The following is a 20,258-nucleotide window of genomic DNA, read 5'->3' as shown; positions in this document are numbered from 1 at the left end:
TTAAGTTTGCATATTTTTCTTTATTATACTAACTAGTTCATAGAAAACTTGCTGAGGTGCATCCATTCCCAGGTAAAAGTCCATGTGGTTGTAGTAGGGAATCCTCTTGTGGTAAATGAGGTTAGAGATATTGGGAAGCCAACTGTCCACATCTAATGGGTCAGCCACTGTATCTTCTCCCCCGCTCCATAACAGAGTTGGTACTTTCATCAATGTCACATTGTACAAAGGAGGAGTGACCTGAATATGATTAAAAGGGGGAAATGTTTTCTCAGCAAACCACATACTAGCAGAAACTTTTCCTAAAAAGTAAATCACTTTCTCCAATGCTCCGAGGCTTACACAATTTTTATGAGAATGGTGAGAATGAAGCCATATTGACAGCATAGATTACACTTACAGGAAGTGCTATGAGAACTATCCTTCCAGTAAGAGCTGAAAACCAGGAGTTCCGCCCCCCCTAACCCTACCCCCTGCTTATCACCAAAGGAGCACCAGAAATTGTCTTTAATATAAGTTTTTCTTTTTTAATTACCTATTTCTAATAACCAGTTGCTGAGATGGAAGCCAGTTTACCATTAGGATTACTGAACTGTAACTGGATCCTTCCTTGGCGTCAGAAAAGAGTAATCCAGAATTGCTAGAAATGCTGAGGGAGATGAGCAGAACCCAGAGAACATTGTACACAGTATCAACAAATTGCTAGAAATGCTGAGTGAGATGAGCAGAACCCGGAGAACATTGTACACAGTATCAACAACATTGTGTGATGATCAACTGTGATAGAAATAACACTTCTTGGCAACGCAATGGTCCAAGATAATTCCAAAGCACTCATGATGGAAAATATTCTCCAAATCCAGAAAAAAAGAACTGTGGAATCTAGATGCAGATTGAACCATGCTATTTCTCCTTTTTTTGTTTTTGTTTTTTCTTTTTTGAGGTTCTTTCACAACATGACTAATACAGAAATATGTTTGATGTGAATGTACATATATAACCAATATCAGATTGCTTGCTGTCTTGGGGAGGGGGAGAGAAGGGAGGGAGGGAGAAAAATTTGGAACCAAAAATCTTATGAAAACAAATGTTGAAGGGGCAACTAGGTGGCACTGTGGATAAAGCACTGGCCCTGCATTCAGGAGGACCTGAGTTCAAATTTGACCTCAGACACTTGATACTTACTAGCTGTGTGACCCTGGGCAAGTCACTTAACCCTCATTGCCTTGCCAAAAAACAAACAAAAAAACCCAAATGTTGAAAACTATCTCTACATGTAACTTGAAAATAATAAAATACTCTTATGCTGGTTCAGAATTTCTAGCACATGTCCTTCAAATGATGGATAGACTCCAGGCATCTAGTTAGTTGAGGACTTCATGCCTATATCCTAATCTGAGGAGGGAAACTGTCTTCCTATCATAGATTTTTGTCCCCAGAGTCGTTTTTCTAGCTAGAGATAACCATCAGAGGATCACAGAGGAAGGAGGGCCCTCAGAAACCTTCTAATCCCACCCATACTGGAACAGGAATCACTATTGCTGTATTCCCAATATGTGAGCATCTAGTAAGATCCAGTAAGAGAGAACCCACCAGCTCCTGAGGCAGACCATGCTGTCTGGCATCCTCTTCATTGTTTGGAAGTTTTCTAGTACATGTAGCAGATCTCTCTCCCCCCACCCTGGTCCCTGCATCCTGCCCCCCACTGCCAGCTTTTCTACCCACAGTTTCCACTTTTGCTTTCTGGTATCAAGCTGAGAACCAAATCCCTATTTCACACATCAGCTTTAGAAATACATGATATGGGGGCAGCTAGTTGGCACAGTGGATAGAGCACCAGCCCTGGAGTCAGGAGTACCTGAGTTCAAATCTGCTTCAGACACTTAACACTTACTAGCTGTGTGACTCTGGGCAAGTCACTTAACCCCAATTGCCTCACTAAAAAAAAAAAAAAGAAATACATGATACTATCATGTTTCCCCCCCTCCATGCCCTCTTTTCTTCAAGCCAAACAATCCCAGTTCCTTGCACTGATCACCCTATGGCATAGTTCCCAGGTGTTCTGTTTGTCTGCTTGTTCCATGACTTCTACTTGTCACCATACTCCCCATAAATGTGCTCTGGTTTTAGACCCCCAACTGAATGTCTTCCCTACAGGGCAAGTCCCCCTCAGGTTGGTAATGCTTCCCAACTCAGATTCGTGGAGTGCTTTAAGGTGGACAAAATGCTCTCTTCATAATCACCCTGAGAGATAGGGAGAGCCAGAATGACTGTATCCCTTTTTTTTTTTTTTTTTTAGTGAGGCCACTGGGGTTAAGTGACTTGCCCAGGGTCACAAAGCTAGTAAGTGTTAAGTGTCTGAGGCTAGATTTGAACTCAGGTCCTCCTGACTCCAGGGCCAGTGCTCTATCCACTGCACCACCTAGCTGCCCCCGCTTTTAAAATTTAATTTATTATTATTATTATTTTATTATTATTTTTTTTTTGCCGGGCAATGGGGGTTAAGTGACTTGCCCAGGGTCACAAAGCTAGTAAGTGTCAAGTGTCTGAGGCCGGTTTTGAACTCTGGTCCTCCTGAATCCAGGACCAGTATTTTTTCCACTGCACCACCTAGCTGCCCCCCTGTATCCCTTTTACAGATAAGAAAACTGAGGCTCAGAGCTGTGGAGTCATTTCCCGCCCCGCCCCCCATGGTTACTGACTTAGGAAGTGGAAGAGCTGGGACTCAACATTGGCTCTTTTGATTTCAAGTGTGAAATGTGACTTTTCCCACTTCCTGGAGGTTATGGCTCTACCCATTAAAGGAAGCCTGATGGAGCCTTTAAAACAGACTTAGTCTAGGGGCAGCTAGGTGGCGCAGTGGATAGAGCACCGGCCCTGGAGTCAGGGGTACCTGAGTTCAGATCTGGCCTCAGACACTTAACACTTAACTAGCTGTGTGACCCTGGGCAAGTCACTTAACCCCAATTGCCTCACTTAAAAAAAAAATTAAAAAAAAAATAGACTTAGTCTATCCAGGCAATGTGACTGACAACCCTCTGGGAGACCTCAGAGGTGAAGGAAAATAACACTAGATTGGGAATCTCAAGACATGGGTTTGTTCTTGGCTGTACTAATCACTAGCTGTGTGACCATGGGCAAATCATCTTCCCTTTCTGGAAGTCCACTTTCTTCTCTGAAGGGGAGTAATTAGCTAGATGATCCAGAGAGTCCCTTTCACTGCTAAGTCCTATGATTACATTGGCGATGCAATCCAACTGCAAATGGATTCTTTCTGTTCCCTGGTGTTGATCTGAAATGGATCATATGCAGGGTCTATGCTACAGGGAAATATGCCATTTGGTCGGGGATAGGCTTTCCCAAACCCTGACCATGTCTGACGGCGCATACCTGATTATAATGCTCCATGTTCAAAGCTGGGTTTTTCCAGTCAAATGCTTGCAACTGCCCTGAAGAGATGAGCTAGAATGAAGAGAAAAAGAATGATCGCATTCACACACGTAGCAGTGCAGCACAGTGGGTAGAGGGATGGTCTCCAAGCCAAAAAGACATAAGATAAAAGTCTTGTCTCTGGCACACAATGAGTACCTGACTCTCAATAGCTCTTTAGACTCAGCATAAACTGCTCAGAAGCTGCTGCCCTGCATGGGGAACAGGACTTTCTTCACTGAGCACCTTGTACCAGTGAAAATCACAAGCCTAGACTTCATTCCCTACTGCTTCATAGGCATGGAAATGCCTTCTCCACAAACCATTAAAGAAACACAGACCAAAGGATCCAACCCTGGAGAATCAGAGTGAAGAAAAAATATGTGAGACAAGACAGTTGTGTTAAGTCTGTGTCCATAGCTGAGAGACCAGCAGACCAAGGAGAATAAGTGGAGGTTACATTCTGCCCACCTGGCTTCATCAGTACAACTGTTCCCACCAGAATCATACCCTATGGCATGTGTGTGTGTGTGTGTGTGTTGTATATGTGTGTTACGTACATAGACATATATGGATGCGTACACTCTGTGTGTATATGTTGTATATGTGTGTTATGTACATAGACATATATGGATGCGTACACTCTGTGTGTGTATGTTGTATATGTATGTTGTGTACATAGACATATATGGATGCATACACTCTATGTGTGTGTTGTGTGTGCGTGTTATGTACATAGACATATATGGATGCGTACACTCTGTGTGTGAGGTGTGTGTGTTACGTACATAGACATATATGGATGCGTCACTCTGTGTGTGTGTTGTGTGTGTGTTACTGTGATAAAAAAATATGAAAGTTTTTTAACAGTCGGTTAGGATAACTGAAAGACACCAGTTTTTTTTTTAAGGACCACCCTTTCGGGGAGGAGACCAATGGCATGAGCTACGCACGCCAGTCTGCCTGCTTCGCACGTCAGACTGCCTGCTAGCACTCCACTTCTGGGGTGCAAGCTTAAAAGGCAAGGAGAGAAGTAGGAGTTTTTTCCTGCTCTGCTGGTCTCCTGACTGCGCTGCACAGGCTGATGCTGATGAGAGTTCGAGTGGGCCCGGCTCGCAATTAGCAGCAGCACTCGCTTGACACGGTCTCTCTCTCCCCAAAGGTGGCCTTCGGCTTTTGGTGAGTTTTATATGGAATATAGACTAAGCTTAGACTTAAGACGATTTGTATTGTGTTTCTACTTTCCTATCCTTCTAATCAACATCACCTTGTGACTACCATACAATAAAAGCTCTAACTAGAAAACCAGAAGCTTCTTCCATTTACTAGTCTGGGAGATAAATTAAAGGAAAGGTTAAAGAAGGGAGATTTATGATCTAATATCCAATTTTAAATCTCACAGTTCATAGACATATATGGATGCGTACACTCTGTGTGTGTTGTGTGTGTTACATACATAGACATATATGAATGTGTACACTCTGTGTGTGTAGGCTCCTACTCTCCCAATGCCAGAGATATTGATTCCCCGGCTGACTAAGAGAAAACTACCTCCTTCCAGCTCCCACCGACTATTCTCTCATTCCCGTCCACTTCAATCCTACCCCTCCAGTATCCTACTCCATACCCCACATCCCTTCCTCTGAACTCCCTGGAATGTTCCTTCCATGATAACCAACTTTTCCCATTGAATTAAACTTCTTCCTTGTGTTCACCCTGTATTCTGTCACTCTCAGACACTAGGGTACCACTGGATGGGATTGCATTCCTGGCCATCTTCTCCAGCCCTGGGTACATCCTCTATCATATTCCATGGTATACTAGTCTCAAGAGAGAGAGTCAGAATGCTCCTCATTGCCTCTTTCAGATTCTCCTTCAGCTGTAGTTGCTCTCCTCCTTTGAAGTTCACTCTATCCAAATTCATCACCCAAATCCAGAATCTAATGGCCATTATCTACTGAGAATCAAGTAATTCTCTGGACTTTCTTCCTGAGTTTTCTATCTGGCTCACTGGCTTTCTCTCCCAATACATCTTTGTACTAAAGGACTTCCACATAGCCATCTCCTCCTAAATATTCTCCCCTTGTTAGTTTTCCATAACACTGTTCTCTCCTGGCTCTTCTCCTACTTACTCTTTCTCAGTCTCCTTTGTTGGGTCTTCATCCATTTCATGCCCACCAAACATGGACATTCCTTAAAGCTATGTCCTGGGCTCTCTTCTCTTTTCACTGCAGGCTATACTCTCTCACTTGGTGATCTCATCAGCTTCTGTTGGTCCAATTATTATCTCTATACAAGTGGCTCCCAGGTCTTAATATCCAGCTGTAGTCTCCCTGCTGATCCACCATTATGCAACTCCAACTGTTTCTTGGACATCTAGAATTTGATGTCCTGGAGGCATCTCAAATTGACTGCAGCCAAAAAAGCTCATGTTCTTTGTCCCCCAATTCTCCACTATTTCCATTGAGGGGACCACCATATTCTTAGTTAACCAGTCTCACAACCGTGGTGTCATGCTTGAATCATCTCTCTAACCTGACATATCTAGTCCATTACCAAACTTCAATCCATTCTCTGCCTCTGAGTCTTTACATGAGTGCTCTTCTCACCCTCTCCAAAGTGACGGATGACCTCTTCATTGCCAAACTAGGGACTTTTTCTCGAGCTTGATCTTCCTTGACCTGCCTCTATAACATCCCTCCTATAGGTCCCTTTCTCTCCACTGACACAACCACTACCCTAGTCCAATCTCTCATCGCTTCTTGCCTATGGTACTATAATAGCTTTCTAACTGTCCCTCCACTGCATTTCACCTGATCCCCTCTAATGCATCCTTCTTTCTACTGCCAACATGCTTTTTCTAAAAATGAGCTGTCAATCACCCTCCCTGTCCAATGAGCTTCAGTGGCTTCCTATTTCTTCCTGGACCAAATGTGAAATGCTTTGTTCAGCATTCAAATTCCTTCATAACCTAGCCCCCTTCTACCTTTCCAGTCTTCTTATATGGTACTCCCCACCACCCTGATCCAGGGCCTGGCCTCCTGTCTCTTCCTCACACATGATACTATATCTCTAGGTCTACATGCCTTTCCACTGGCTACCCCCCATACCTAGAATACTCTCCCTCTTTCCCTTCACCTCGGTTTCCCTGGTCTCCTTTGGGACTCAACTCACAAACGACCTTCTGTTTTGGGAGGGCAGGGCAATAAGGGTTAAGTGATTTGCCCAGGGAATCAGGGCCAGTGCTTTATCCACTGCACCACCTAGCTTGCCCCCCACAAATGACCTTCTGCTGAAGGCCTCTGCTGGTCTTCCCAAAGATTCATTGACTTCCTCTTTCAACTAAGCTCCATCTCCTGTGTCGATATCATGGACAGGCTTGGGCATTGGCATTGGCATGTTGTGTCCTCCATTAATCTGGAAGCTCCTTGGGGAAAGGAACTGTTTGGTGTTTTTTCTTTGTATCCCCCAGTGCTTAGCCCAGTGCTTGGCACATGGAAGGTGCCTTCCCTGGCTGACGGCCATTTCTGGAATGTTCTTGATCCTTGTTCTGCCACTGCCCTGGAGAAGCCCAACCCCAGTGCCACCTCTAACATGGGGCCTTTTCTGATCCCCCACTTCTTCAGGCTAGCTTCCTTTCAGAATTACTTTCTATTTATATATACTTTCTATTCACTGACTTCTCCCAATGGACTACAAACTCCTCAAGGGTAGGCCCTATTGAGTTTTTCTGTATGCCTAATGCTAGCACAGAGCCTAGGGCCCTTAAGATATATCTGTGGAGGGGCAGCTAGATGGTGCAGTGGTTAAGCACCGGCCCTGCATTCAGGAGTACCCGAGTTCAAATCCGACCTGTGTGACCCTGGGCAAGTCACTTAACCCCCATTGCCTGCCCCCCCCCAAAAAAAAGATATATCTGTGGAATTGAATTAAATCTAGTAGAACCATCTCACTTGAAAAAAGGTGCTGATGTCTTTTAAACAGCATATTTCCTCATGTAGCCTCTGACATTCAACACCCTTTTGCAGAAATAAAAGCAGGTCAACAGAAACAAGTGGGCAAATGCTCTCCTGTCTGACACTGTATGCAGTATTCTGACACCATGGGCTCACACCTCCTTAGTGAGAAGAGGGAAGTATTATGTTCTCTGCAGTTTCTACATCCTTCCCACCCCTGCCCCCACACATTGTACAGAATAGAAAATTGAAGCCTGGAGAGAGGGAAAGATCACATGACTATTCAAGTGAAATTTTAGGAAAACTAAGATTGGCTAATAATAAGTCAGATTTACATTGTTTTCTTTTTCTTTTTGAAGCTTATGCACTCTGTAAGGTCAGTCATGTAATTATTCTAATCCCCATTTTATGGCTGAAGAAACAGGCTCAGAGAGGTTTGCTAAAGTGCTCCCAACTCCATCCTTTTAAAGACAACTCTGAGTTAGTAGCATCATCCTGATTACCTCCATTTTGTGGATGAATAAACTGAGCTAAAATGACTTCTCGGGGTCACTCACACTCTTAGCAAGAATAGGAGAGCCAAGATTTGAACACAGATCTCGGTAAATTCTCCTTTGAGATCAGGTTCTCTCAAGTGTTCTGGGGTTGGGGACCTTCCTACAGCTATGTCAGTGCTTCTTCAGGAAGGTTCTTTGAAGACTCTAGGGAAGGAGGAGGGTCCTGGGGGTTGCAGAAATAAGGACTTTGGGGTTGGTACCTGCCCCCAGTGGACCAGGTTCTGGACAGATGCTCCTGCAGGAAAATTGGCCATGTAGACATCCAAGCGACTCTGGAAAAGAAAGATGTGTCTTTCTCTTGCTTGATTACAAGTTGCCAAACTGCTTGACTTCTTGGAAGAAGCAGCTCTAATATAAGTAATGTCTTTAAAGATACATAATAAAATATGTGGAATGAAAAAGGAAACCAGTGATACTAAGATACGATCATGAAAAAAAAAAGAATTTAAGCTTATGGACCTCAGGCCAAACGCCTCTGATCTAATTCGATGCCTTCATTTTATAGATGAGGGAACTGAGGCTCACTGAGACAAAATGACTTCACAGAGATAATGTGAGACGGAGCTGAGATTAATAGAATTCCACATTTGGAAAGAGGAAAAGCGAGGCTGCAGGAGGCCAGCAGAGGGTACCACAAGTTTGGTACCATTAAAGCAAACTTTGGTGGGGCGGCTAGGTGGCGCAGTGGATAAAGCACCGGCCCTGGATTCAGGAGTACCTGAGTTCAAATCCAGCCTCAGACACTTGACACTTACTAGCTGTGTGATCCTGGGCAAGTCACTTAACCCCCACTGCCCCGCAAAAAAACAAAAACAACAAAAAAAAAAAAAAAAAAAAAAAGGAGAAAAGGTAAAAAGGCATTGAATTGAAGTGAGTTGAATTGAGGGGGTGCTACATCCATCCCCTCCCCCATGGGTTCTGATCATCCTGGGTCTTGCTCTCCAGCCCTGCAGCAAAGCTCAGCCCACCGCTCCTCAGAGAAGGCATGCTGTGCCCGTTTATATCCAGGCGGCTATGAGCTCACCCAGGTGCTGGCTTTTTCATTGTCGGCGGGGGACCTCCCTTATTCCAAAGTAATGAAGGGAAAGGGCGAGATTTCTGATAACTGAGCAGTTTGGGGATTTGGGATGAACCTTTCTCAAGATAGCATCGGGGTGGCCTCTCCCTCAGAACATCTCTCCAATATTTATCCAACTTTAGAGTAGCAGAACTTCCTTGAAATCAGTCTCCAAGAAAAAAGGGGAGTGCGAGGGGCAGCTAGATGACACAGTGGATAGAGCACCAGCCCTGGAGTCAGGAGGATCTGAGTTCAAATCTGGCCTCAGACACTTGACACTTACTAGCTGTGCGGCCCTGGGCAAGTCACTTAACCCCAGTTGCCTCACACACAAAAAAAGAAAGAAAGGAAGGAAGGAAGGAAGGAAGGAAGAAAGAAAGAAAGAAAGAAAGAAAGAAAGGAAGGAAGGAAGGAAGGAAGGAAGGAAGGAAGGAAGGAAGGAAGGAAGGAAGGAAGGAAGGAAGGAAGGAAGGAAGGAAGGAAGGAAGGAAGGAAGGAAGGAAGGAAGGAAGAAGGAAGGAAGAAGGAAGGAAGGAAGGAAGGAAGGAAGGAAGGAAGGAAGGAAGGAAGGAAGGAAGGAAGGAAGGAAGGAAGGAAGGAAGGAAAGAAAGAAAGAAAGAAAGAAAGAAAGAAAGAAAGAAAGAAAGAAAGAAAGAAAGAAAGAAAGAAAGAAAGAAGAAGAAGGAAGGAAGGAAGGAAGGAAGGAAGGAAGGAAGGAAGGAAGGAAGGAAGGAAGGAAGGAAGGAAAGAAAGAAAGAAAGAAAGAAAGAAAGAAAGAAAGAAAGAAAGAAAGAAAGAAAGAAAGAAAGAAAGAAAGAAAGAAAGAAAGAAAGAAGGAAAGAAGGAAAGAAAAAGAAATCAGTCTCCAAGGATTACTCTTGTTTTCCTAGGGACTCTGGGCTCTCAAGGGCTATACCAAGAGCATTGGGCAACCAGCAGCTCCTATTGGAAACTGCAGAAAGCTAAGTTGGAGCTGCTATAAGGTAAACATTCCCAAGTGGGATGGACTACCTACATTCAGAATGGGTCTCCCCTTTCTAGAGGTCCCAAGCAGAGACTGGAAGACCATTTGTTGGGTATATCATGAAGGGGATACTTGTTCAGGTATGAATTGGCCCAGAAGGCTTTGAGGTCTCTTCTAAACTGAAGGTTCTGTGATTCCATGATCATGAGTGGGAAAGGTACAGAGGCCAGGTCTGGGGAGAGATAGGGTGTCATCCAAGGACCTGCTCAGTGGGGAAAGCTTGGCCATTGAGTTCTGAAGTGCTTGGCCACCCAAGGACATCTATCTACCTGAGTGACCTTGAGCAAGTTAATCATTCGGGGTCTCAGCTTCTTCATCTGTAAAATGAATAGAGTTGACTAAGAGGACCTCTAAGACTCCTTCCATCTCTAGATCCATGAGCCTATGTATGATGTTAGGCAAGACAAGTCATCTCCTGAGGCCTCAGTTTGCTTATCTGTAAAATGAAGCCATTGGGCTAGATGACTTCCAATGTTCTTCCTAACTTTAAATCTCTGATCCCATGAGCCTATAATCCAGGGAAGCCCGTCTGATAGGTTAAGAGCTGCCCCCACACCTATGAAAACAGGTTTTGTTGTTATTGTTGTTATTTGGGGATGTATTAAATTAAGGAGGAAAAATATTAGCCCTGAGTATCATTTCCAGATAATTCTAATATAAGTAAAGAGAAGAACTTGTTCCTCAACCCTCTCCCCAGTGAAAGGTGCCTCCACATACCTCATTTAAGTTCCTATAGTCAGATCCATACATGTAAAGGAATATGTCTTTACACAGCCAGTGAAAAATTTGGAGGGTACATATGTCAGTTGCAAGGAATTGTTTAAACTTGGTTTGTGAAAACATATCTTTGTTGTTAAACAGAACCTGCAAAAGAAATGATAAATATATTCAAACTTCAATTCATAGCAAAAGCACTGGAGATTGTAGGATCCCAGATTCAGAACGAAAGGCAAACTTGGAAGCTATTGAGTCCAACCCCCTTAATTTACAAATGAGAAAATGAGGCCCAAAGAGATTGTAACCTGCTCAATATGTCTACACCCTCAAGGAATGCACACTCTAGTGGAAGTGGGATGGAATAACATATGCATAGAAGGAAATGCAAACTATAGGAAGAGTAATTTGGGGTAGGAAAAAATGTTAACAATTGGGGGCTCAGGGAAGCTGATTCTTTAAGGAAAGAAGCCTTGAAGGGTAGAGGCAAAACCACTCTGGAGAGCCAATTGTTAAATTTTTAATGTGAGCATTGACACTTTGGAAATCATTAGCACAGCAAACTGGGGCCCCATTTCTTCTTGTTGTTTTTATTGTGACTTTAAAAGGTGATGGAGAAAACATTAATAATTCAGATTAAACTTAAAAGTGTGTCATGGTCACATCAACCCTCCCTCCAAGTGAGTTGCTAAACATTTACCAGCACACCTCTGGGCAGAGGTGAGGAGAGAGTGCATTTCAAGCAGGGAAACAGCCTGGGCAAAGTCACACAGGTAGGCTATGGGATGTTATATACAAGGAACATCAAGTTGGCCCAATTTGTCAGGAAAATATATTACATAATATTGATTGACAAGGGGGAAGAGGGGGAAAATAAGCATGTATCCTACCCCAAATAAACATGCCTACTATGTTCTAGGTGCTGTTCTAAGTGCCTTACAAATATTTTCATTGTTGATTTTCACAACTCTGTGAAGTAGGGTCTATTCTTCCCATTTACAATTGAGGAAACTAAGGCAGGCAACTTTCTGAGGGTCAGCTATTAAGTGTCTGAGATTGGATTTGAACTCAGGTCTTTTTTACTCCAGGCACCCTCTCTAGTAGCTAGAGAATAAATCTGGAAATATGAGCTGGACACAAATTGTGAAAGACTTTAAACGCCAAACAGAGAAGTTTGTATTTGATCATAGAAGCAAGAGAAAGCCAATGAAGCTTCTTGAGCAGTGATGAAGCACATTGATTCCTCTGTACTAGGAATCTTAATTTAGCAGCTGGGTGGAGAGGGATGAAATTGGATGAGGAGAGACCTTTACAATCTGGTCTTTCTGATTCCCTCAGATAGGGGCTGGCTTGACACTAACAATTGATAGGTGCTGATAGGAGAGGTGAGCTAAGCAAAATGGTGAAGTAGAGAGAGGTTGTCTTGGCAACTCCATTGCCCCTTTCATTGCCGATCACTCCCTCCTCATCTTTATTAGTGGCTGACAAAGATTCATGAGCTTATCCCTTCATGATTATTTACATCTTACTAAAGGATTCTCGTTGGTTCTAGAGATCAAAGTGACTTTTGAGATGATCTAATCCAATGGCCTTATTTTACAGAAGAGGAAGGAGGCTGAGGGAGGAGAAATGACTTGCCTCCAGTCACACAAGGAATAAGCAGCAGCACCTAAGGCTATGTATTCGTTTTGGAGCCAGGAGCACATGGGCAGGACATTGTAGAGTTTTGGATGGCTGTCAAAGAATGGGATGGAGATTTAGGATATAGATGAAAAACTGGGTCTGGCAAGGGAAAGTGACTTGCCTGAGGTCACACAGGAAGCCCAAGATGACAGGACTATAGGATATAGGTCAAAGGTGCCTTAGAGTGCATCTGGTCCATGTGCCTCTTTTTTTTTCAGGGTAGAAAACTGAAGCTCAAAGAGAGGAGAGAGGTCAGAAGTGCTACACCTTCGATCCCAACCAGTCCACAGCTCTTTCTATCCCACTATTCCTTCCTGCCACCCCGCCATCCTAGCCAATGTCACAAGGTCCTTCATTCAATAAAATGTAAGTTCTTTGAAGCTCTGAGCTGAATTGTTTTTCTGTTTCTGTACTTTCAGTGCCTGGCATACAGCTGGTAATCAAGAAATGTTTGTTGTGACTAGCAGTGTCCAAGAATGAAAATAATGCAGACTCTGGGGGAAGAGAAGGAGGGATGAAGACTTACATCTCAGAGATTGGGGGGGAGGGGCTGACCAGCCTCCCCTCCATTCCAAGGTTGCCCTCAGAGGGAAAGGTCTATGGATTTCAAGTTTGACTTCCTTCTGGCCAATGGAACTGCTGTTGGACTTTCCATGGTCCTGAATAGTCTTGTCCCTGAGCTCAACCACCTCTGGAATATACTTCTCCTGAGGGGGACTTCCCCGACTCTACAGGGACAATGTTAAGGACAATGAAAATAATGTTAATCATATCATATCATTCTACATCGTATAATGTGGAAAAGAGATCTGTACACAATGTTTGTTAATATGAGCAAGGCCTTTGATATTGTCAATCATGAGGACTTACGGAAGATCATGGCAAAATTTGGTTGCTTGGAGAAATTCATCAGTATTGTACACCAGTTCCATGACAGCATGCTTGCATGGGTTCTGGATAATGGACAGTGCTCTTGCATTTTTCCAGTCATCAATGGAATGAAACAAAGTTGTGTACTTGTTCCCATACTTTTTTTTTTTTTTTACAGGGCAATGGGGTTAAGTGACTTGCCCAGGGTCACACAGCCAATAAGTGTCAAGTGTCTGAGGCCGGATTTGAACTCAGGAACTCCTGAATTCAGGGCCGGTGCTTGTTCCCATACTTTTTATCATGGTGTTTTCAATGACGTCAAAAGGATGAAACAAGGATGAAAATGGCACCAAGGTCAACCACTGCACTGATGGTAAATTGTTTAACTTGAAAAGGCTACAAGCCAAGACTAAAGTAGAGGGAGAATTGGTGCATAACTTTTTTGTTTTCAGATGATTGTGCACTCAGTGTAGCCTCTGAGAATGAGAAGCAACACAGTATGGATCTATTCTCTGACACTTGTACTAATTTTGGCCTGACAATTGTGAGATTTAAAATTGGATATTAGATCATAAATCTCCCCTACTTAACCTTTCCCTTAATTTATCTCCCAGACTAGTAAATGGAAGAAGCTTTTGGTTTTCTAGATAGACCTTTTATTGTTATGGTAGTCACAAGGGGATGTTGATTAGAAGGATAGGAAAGTAGAAACACAATACAAATCGTCTTAAGTCTAAGCTTAGTCTATATTCCTTATAAAAACTCACCAAAACCGAAGGCCACCTTTGGAGAGAGAGAGACCGTCTGTCCAGCGCAGTCAGGAGACCAGCAGAGCAGGAAAAAAGCCCCCACTTCCGTTCTCTCCTTGCCTTTTCAGCTCTAACCCCAGAAGTCGAGTGCATAGCAGGCAGTCTGACATGCGCAGCAGGTGCACTGGCGTGCGTAGCTCATGCCATTGGTCTCCTCCCCGAAAGGGTGGTCCTTCAAAAAACTGGCGTCTTTCAGTTATTCTAACTGACTGTTAAAAAACTTTCATTTTTTTTTTTTTACCACACAATGAATACCAAGAAAACAGACATTCTTTTCTAGCCTGAACCACACCATCCATATATGGAGCCATCAGTTATAGCAAATGGAGAAATCTTGAGTGCTGTGGATTAGTCACTTATCTTGGCAATCTACTTTCCTGGGATGTCCACACAAATGATAAGGTTGATACAAACATTACCAGAGGTAGCTCAGTGATTGAGAGGCTCCAAAGAAAAGTGTGGGAGAGCAGTGGGAGAGCTGCCTATGAAACTGAAGGTCTACAGAGTCATTGTTATGCTCTTATTGTTGTGTGCCTGTGAAACCTGGACATTATACCAGTGCCATGCCAGGAAAGTGAATCTCTTCCATTTGAATTGTCTTAGGAAGATTCTGAAGATTACCTGGAAGAATAAGATACAAGACACTGAGATCTTTTCTCGAGCTGAGTTGTCAAACCCTCAAACTTTACTACAGAAAGCACAACTCTGAAGGCCTGGCAACATTGTTTGAATGTGAAACATATGTTTTCCTAAAAGGCTATTTTACAAAGGATTCACACAAGGCATGTCCTCACACAAAGGTGAGAAGAAGCAAAACAAAGACACTTTCTTTTTTTTGTGAGGCAATTGGGGTTATGTGACTTGCCCAGGGTCACACAGCTAGTAAGTGTCAAGTGTCTGAGGCTAGATTTGAACTCAGGTCCTCCTGGATCCAGGGCCAGTGCTTTATCCACTGTGCCACCTACCTGCCCCAAAACAAGGACACTTTCAAGGTCTCTCAGAAAAATGTTGTAATTGATTGTGAGACATGGGAGACACTAGCAAAGGACTGCCCAGTATGGCGTGCCTGCATCAAAGAAGAGATTGGGTTCTATGAACAAAGCAGAACATCAGAAGCTCAATGAATATAAGCTGCACAAATTTAGAGACATCTCCACTCCAAATGTTCATGTGTACTCTTTGTGCCCAACCTGCAGTAGAGCCTTCCCAGCTTGGGTTGGTGTGATCAGCCACAGTGGGACATGCTGGACCTTGACCCTGACATAATGCTGCCATTTTGGTCATCTTTGAGCATGAAGGACAACAACCAACCATAATGTCATATGATATAGAACTGTATCTACCTAGGCAAAATAGCCCCCATGCAGCTTCTTCTGGGACTTGTCTAACTGTCAAAGCTGGTTTTAACCATGGCGCCCTCCTCATTCTCCTGCCCCAGGACCTCCAAAGTCCATGATGAGCAATGACCCTTCAGGTAACATAACGGAACAGTGTCTGATGACCTTGAATGAGGAACATACTGGGTAAGGGAGGAAGAGGCTTGAGTTAGATCCTATGCCAGCCTCCTAGACCCAATACAGAGTGAATGAGGTGATGTCCTCATCTTATTTTCCTTCTGGGTGACTGCAAACACTTACTAGCTGCCTGAGACAACTGGTGTAACTTGATCCAGGGACTCATAATGTTTCCTTCATCCTTTGAGTGAGGCAAAGTTGCCTGGTGCCCAGAATCCATGCAAATGGTGATCAGTTGAGTCCCTTGTTTATGGAGCTCAGGTGTGGTAGAGGGATGCAAGCTTTCCATACCAGGGCATGGGTAATAAAGATTAAATCAGGAGCCCTGGGTGAGGCAATAGGAACATTTTGCCTTTACTAGCACTGCTGAATATATTAGGGAGGTAACAAATGTCAGATCAATGAATAGGTCAGGGTTCAGGAGGCAAGCTATGGCCAAGGATCAAGGAAAATGGGTCAGGTGCTAAGGAGACAGACAAGAAAGACTTGGTGCAATGGGTTAAGTCATGGAACCCCAGCCCTCAGAGATGGGAGGGGCCTCAGAGGTATCTGGTCCAACCTGGATCTCCCCAAGAATCTCCTGTACAGCATTTCCATGAAGCGGCATCTGGGCATTGCAGAAAGACCTCCAGGGGGCGGAGAACCTATGCCTCCTGCAGCAGCCCATCCCACTTGGGGCATAACTTCCATTATTGGGGAACTGAAATGTGCCTCTTTGCATCCTCCATCCATTCTTCCTAGCCCTGCCCTCTGGGGTAATTCCCTGTCCACATGACAGTGCCTCAGTTCTCTGCAGATATTTCCCATCTCCCCTGTGACTCTTCTTCTTCAGGCTCAATATCCCCATTGATTCTCATTTAGCAAAGCCTACAGCACTGTTGCCTTTCTATTTGTCCAGAAAGGTAATCAGAACCAGGAGTGCTTCTGGGTTCATGTTAGGAAGAGACCCCATAACACAAGGGAAAACACTTCAGATGGGAACCAAGAGTCACAAGCTGAACTCCATTAAGCTAAACAAGCATTCCTTAAGTTCATAGCAGGTAGAAGCACTGTATCATCCTCAGCTCTGCCACTACTAGATGGGTGCCATCTTGGACAAGTCACGTCCTTCTCTGGCCCTCAGTTTCTTCCATTGTAACATGATGGTATTTGGCTAGATGGTCCCTAAGATCTGTTGTGACTCTGTGATTCCTTCCAATAAGGACAGATTCAGAGAAGTCACAGCTTGACAAAGAATCTCAGTATTCTCGAGGGAAGGCGAGCTTCTTGAAGGTAAGATCTGTTTCTCTTTTGTCTTTGCTCCCCACAATGAATAATACAGTGCATGGTCCAGAGAAGGTGCTTAAGAAAGGCTTATTAACTGATTCACCAAAGCAAGAGAGTGCTTTGGGCTGAACATCTTGCATTTCCTGTGAAGGCTGGACTCCATAACTAAAAATACCTGGCCTGACTGAAGCTTAAAATCACTGGGAATAGCAAACTCATGGTTGGCAGAGTCACCCGGTAATTCATTCATTCATTCATTCATTCATTCATTCATTCATTCATTCATTCATTCATTCCAAACAAGTACCCACTGAATACAACCCTGTTATACATTGTAATAACAATGCAAAGTTTCTTTAAGACATAATGTCCACCTTCTCATGTATGAGTCTGCAGTCTAATGGAAAATAAAAATGTCTCCTAGATTTCTCAAAATCATGTACAGAAGTAGCAAAGCCTGCAGCCTGGTATGCACAGAATTGACCCAATGTATAAGTAAAGTAGGAAGCTGCCTGCATTACATCATTCCAGAGGAGTAGAAGGACCCACAAATATATCACAAACTGCCTGGCCTGATTTTCCTTTAAGACTTTGAAATTCCCTATTAAAATGCAAATGTGCTGCTGAAATCCATCATAGCTTAACCCAGGAGTACCCATTAACCTGAGCTTTATCTGATAGCTTGCTAATTCCTATATTAGATACACCTGAATGGTGTGTTACTGCCTTGTTGTGGGGATGACAGGAATGGGCAGAAGTTAAGTGACTTGCTCAGGATGGGATATTGAAGTTACCAGGACCAGGGAGGGGAACAAATGGAAGAGGTGGAGACTGGAAGAAGGCAAAGGAGGCTCACTAAAGGGAAGGTCAGGATTTGAGAACAGAAAGAGACTTGAAAAGCCATGGGCTCCTTTCCTCATTGAGCAGAGGCTGAGTGGTATCCAGGAGAGTGATGAATTAAGGAGTTAGGGAGACTGAGCTGCAGTTTCCTGGTCTATCAAAGAGGAAAAATAAAACCTGGGTCCTTGCTCAAAGGTTTGTGAGAATCCATTAAAGTAATCCATGTACTGTGTGACCCTGAGCAAGTCACTTAACCCTCATTGCCAAAAAAAAAAAAAAAAAGGTAATCCATGTAAAATGCTTTTCAAAGCTTCAAGTGATATATAAAGGTTAACAAAGTAATTCATTCATTGTTGTCTGTGCTTGAAGAGGACCAAAATGATATCACTATGTCAGGGTCAAGGTACAGTGTGTCTGACTGTATCTGATCAGAACAATCCATGCTGGGAAGGCTCTACCCCAGATTGGGCACAATGAGTCCACATCAACATTTGGAGTGGAGATGTTTCTAAATTTGCTCATCTCCTGTGTCTTTTGAGCTTTCCTCGTATATCACAACATCTTCTTTGATGTGGGCATACCATGCTGGGCAGTCCTGTGCCAGTGTCTCCCATGTCTCACAATTAATATCAAAGTCCTTCAGAGAGACCTTGAGAGTGTCCTTGTATCACCTTTTTCTCACTGCTGTGTGAGTGCCTGTCTCGTGTGAGTTCTCTGCAAAATAATCTTTTAGGCAAACATATGTTTGGCATTTGAACAATGTGGCCAGCTCATCAGGGTTGTGATCTCTGCAGTAGTCTGAATGCTTGACAGTTCAACTCAACAAAGGACCTCAGTGTCCAGTACTTTATCTTGTCAGGTGATCTTCAGAATCCTCCTAAGACAATTCAAAAGGAAGTGATTCAGTTTCCTGGCATGACACTGCTATACTGTACAGGATTTACAGTTGTATACAGGCATACAGTAATGAGGTCAGTACAATGGCTCTATAGATATTCAATTTGGTAGGCAGTCTAATACCTCTTTTCTCTCACACTTTCCTTTGGAGTCTCCCAATCACTGAGATACCTCTGGCAATACGAGCACCCACCTCATCATCTATGTGTACACCCCAGTAAAGTAGACTGCCAAGGTAAGTGAACTTATCCACAGCATTCAAAATTTCTTCATTTACTTTAACCAATGGTTCCACATATGGATGGTGTGATGCTGGACGTTGGAGAATATTTGTTTTCTTGGTGTTAATTGTCAGGCCAAAATTAGTACAAGTGACATAGAATAGATCCATACTCTATTGCAACTCACACAATTATCAGTGAACAAAAAGTCATGCACCAACTCTCCTTCCACTTTAGTCCTGGTTTGTAGCCTTTTCAAGTTAAATAATTTACTGTCAGTGTGGTAGTTGACCTTGATGGCATTTTCATCCTCATTTAAGACTTCTGACAAAAAAAGTGAAAACATGATGCTAAAAAGTATGGGAGCAAGCACACAACCCTGCTTCACTCCATTGGTGACTGGAAAAGTGCAAGAGCATCTTCCATCATCCAGGATGCATGCAAGCATGCTGTCATGGAACTGGTGTACGATATTGATGAACTTCTTTGGGCAATCAAATTTTGCCATGATCCTCCATAAGTCCTCATGATTGACAGTATCAAAAGCCTTGGTCAGATTAATGAACATCTTGTACAGACCTCTCTTTTGCTCCTGCCATTTATCCTGGAGTTGTCAGGCAGCAAAGACCATTTTTGACCATTCCTTGGTCCTTTCTGAAACCACACTGGCTCTTGGGTAAAATCAGCCTATTAAGGAAGACTCCAGCAAGAATCTTTCCAGCAATGACTAGGAAAGAGACCCCCGCAATTGTCATAGGACAACCGATTTCCTTTTCTTTTATAGAGATGGACAATGGAGGCATCCTTGAACTCCTTGGGGATAGAGAAGTTTTAAGCCCACCCATCTTTGATCCTATTCTTATTCCTAATCAATGTGGCTCCATCTACACTGAGTAGTTGAGATGTACCATAGGTATTTGGCCCCATTAAAAGCCTTTAAAGTATCATAAAAGTGATTTAGATTGTTACTATCAACAATAAACTCAATTTTATCCACCTTCTTACTGAGCCAATAGTCTCTAAACTTGGCTTGTACTTTATTTTTGATGGATTTAAATGTTGCCTTCTTAAAGATGGATGAACTTTCTTGCTGGTAAAGCCTATGAAGTTCTCATTTTTCATTTAGCAGCTTCCAAATTCCCCCATCATTTTCACAAAACCAATCTGGATGTTTGTTAGTGTTCTGAGTCAGATGAGTAAAGGTGATGCTGTCTACCAAATCTCTGAAATCTGCCCACTCCTTTTCTGTTCTACTGTTGCCAACTGTGTGTTGGGTCAGATTTCTCTCCAAGTTAGCAACTAATTTGCTTGGAGAAGCTCTCTAATCTGTTGATATTAAGTCTTCTGGTAGTTTCCCTGCCTTGCTGCCCCAGCTTTTATTGAATGTGAGTATTTAGGTTTGAGAGGACATTTTTGATTGG

At 43.3% G+C, this 20,258-nt stretch overlaps 1 protein-coding gene across 1 annotated transcript in view; it reads right to left on the bottom strand.

Annotated features, from left to right (window-relative positions):
• Nucleotides 1-20,258, bottom strand: part of LOC122738178 (lipase member K-like) — a 49,720-nt gene continuing 29,462 nt past the window's right edge. The window contains 4 exon segments of the mRNA XM_043980245.1: nucleotides 1-240; nucleotides 3,391-3,462; nucleotides 8,143-8,214; nucleotides 10,741-10,887. Coding sequence (XP_043836180.1) covers nucleotides 1-240; nucleotides 3,391-3,462; nucleotides 8,143-8,214; nucleotides 10,741-10,887 — 531 coding nt within the window.

This window comes from Dromiciops gliroides, chromosome 2 (genome assembly GCF_019393635.1).
Source record: "Dromiciops gliroides isolate mDroGli1 chromosome 2, mDroGli1.pri, whole genome shotgun sequence".
In the NCBI taxonomy this organism is placed as follows: domain Eukaryota; kingdom Metazoa; phylum Chordata; class Mammalia; order Microbiotheria; family Microbiotheriidae; genus Dromiciops; species Dromiciops gliroides.
This window is presented reverse-complemented; position numbering and strand designations above follow the sequence as displayed.